The sequence below is a fragment of the Lampris incognitus genome, chromosome 17 (genome assembly GCF_029633865.1).
Source record: "Lampris incognitus isolate fLamInc1 chromosome 17, fLamInc1.hap2, whole genome shotgun sequence".
Lineage (NCBI taxonomy): Eukaryota > Metazoa > Chordata > Actinopteri > Lampriformes > Lampridae > Lampris > Lampris incognitus.
The window spans coordinates 1535917-1538202 of NC_079227.1; the positions used below are offsets into that span (position 1 = coordinate 1535917).

At 46.5% G+C, this 2286-nt stretch overlaps 1 protein-coding gene across 1 annotated transcript in view; it reads right to left on the reverse strand.

Annotated features, from left to right (window-relative positions):
• The window catches only part of LOC130127844 (zinc finger protein 420-like), a 2840-nt gene extending 1114 nt beyond the window's left edge, over positions 1-1726 (reverse strand). Inside the window, exons 1-5 of the mRNA XM_056297566.1 lie at positions 1622-1726; positions 1352-1504; positions 932-1114; positions 238-366; positions 1-146 (exon numbers count right to left, since the gene is read on the reverse strand). The exon at positions 1-146 is cut by the window's left edge and continues 46 nt beyond it. Of these exons, the coding sequence (XP_056153541.1) occupies positions 1-146; positions 238-366; positions 932-1114; positions 1352-1504; positions 1622-1726 (716 nt within the window). The remainder of the gene's footprint in view (positions 147-237; positions 367-931; positions 1115-1351; positions 1505-1621) is intronic.
• Positions 1727-2286: the final 560 nt, after the last annotated feature.

The window sequence follows — 2286 nt, forward strand, 5'->3', positions numbered from 1 at the left end:
TGGAACTCCTCAACCTCCTCACATTCATACTGGGAGTCCTCAACCTCCTCAAATACATACTGGGACTCCTCAACCTCATCACATTCATACAGGGAGTCCTCAACCTCCTCACATTCATACCAGGAGTACTCAACCTTCTCACATTCCTACTGAAAGTCATCAAACCTCCACACATTCATACTGGGAGTCCTAGGTACCTTCTCACATTCATACTGGGAGTCCTGGGTACCTCCTCACATTCATGCTGGAAGTCCTGAGAACCTCCTCAAATACATACTGGGACTCCTCAACCTCATTACATTCATACAGGGAGTCCTCAACCTCCTCAAATACATACTGGGACTCCTCAACCTCCTCACATTCATACTGAAAGTCATCAAACCTTCTCACATTCGTACTGGGAGTCCTGGGTACCTCCTCACATTTATACTGGGAGTCCTGGGTACCTCCTCACATTCATACTGGGAGTCCTGGGTACCTCCTCACATTCATACTGGGAGTCCTAGGTACCTTCTCACATTCATACTGGGAGTCCTGGGTACCTCCTCACATTCATACTGGGAGTCCTCAAACCTCCTCAGAATCAAACTGAGGAGGTTTGATTTTTTTGGTCTTTTGTTTGTGTTTTCAAATGTGTGATTTTGCAAATGTGTGATTTTGTAACTGTGCTGCCTGTCTTGGCCAGGTCTCCCTTGAAAAAGAGGTTTGTAATCTCAACGGGATCCTCCTACTGGGAGTCCTCAATACCTCCTGACGTTCATACTAGGAGACCTGGATACCTCCTCACATTCATACTGGGAATCCTCAAACCTCCTCACATTCATACTGAGTCCTCAATACCTCATAACATTCATACTGGGACTCCTCAACCTCCTCACATTTATACTGGAACTCCTCAACCTCCTCACATTCATACTGGGAGTCCTCAAACCTCCTCACATTCATACTGGGAGTCCTCAAACTCTACACATTCATACTGGGACTCCTCAACCTCCACACATTCATACTGGGACTCCTCAACCTCCTCACATTTATACTGGAACTCCTCAACCTCCTCACATTCATGCTGGGACTCCTCAACCTCTTCACATTCATACTGGGACCCCTCAACCTCCTAACATTCATAATAGAACTCCTCAACCTCCACACATTCATACTGGGACTCCTCAACCTCCTCACATTCATACTGGGACTCCTCAACTTCATCACATTCATACTGAGACTCCTCAACCTCCCCACATTCATACTGGGACCCCTCAACCTCCTAACATTCATAATAGAACTCCTCAACCTCCTCACATTCATACTGAGACTCCTCAACCTCCTCACATTCATACTGGGACTCCTCAACCTCCTCACATTCATACTGAGACTCCTCAACCTCCTCACATACATACTGGGACTCCTCAACCTCCTCACATTCATACTGAGACTCCTCAACGTCCTCACATTCATACTGAGACTCCTCAACCTCCTCACATTCATACTGGGACCCCTCAACCTCCTAACATTCATAATAGAACTCCTCAACCTCCACACATTCATACTGGGAGTCCTCAACCTCCTCACATTTATACTGGAACTCCTCAACCTCCTAACATTCATAATAGAACCCCTCAACCTCCACACATCCATACTGGGAGTCCTCAACCTCCTCACATTTATACTGGAACTCCTCAACCTCCTCACATTCATACTGGGAGTCCTCAAACCTCCTCACATTCATACTGGGAGTCCTCAAACCTCCTCACATTCATACTGGGACTCCTCAAACATCCTAACATTCATACTGGGAGTCCTCAAACATCCTCACATTCATACTGAGAGTCCTCAATACCTCCTCACATTCATACTGGGAGTCCTTAAACCTCCTCACATTCATACTGGGAGTCCTCAATACCTCCTCACATTCATACTGGGAGTCCTCAATACCTCCTCACATTCATACTGGGAGTCCTCACACCTCCTCACATTCATACTGAGTCCTGGGTACCTCCTCACATTCATACTGGGAGTCCTCAAACCTCCTCACATTCATACTGGGAGTCCTCAAACCTCCTCACATTCATACTGGGAGTCCTCAAACCTCCTCACATTCATACTGAGTCCTCAATACCTCATCACATTCATACTGGGACTGCTCAACCTCCTCACATTCATACTGGGAGTCCTCAAACCTCCTCACATTCATACTGGGAGTCCTCAAACCTCCTCACATTCATACTGAGTCCTCAATACCTCATCACATTCATACTGCGACTGCTCAACCTCCTCACATTCATACTG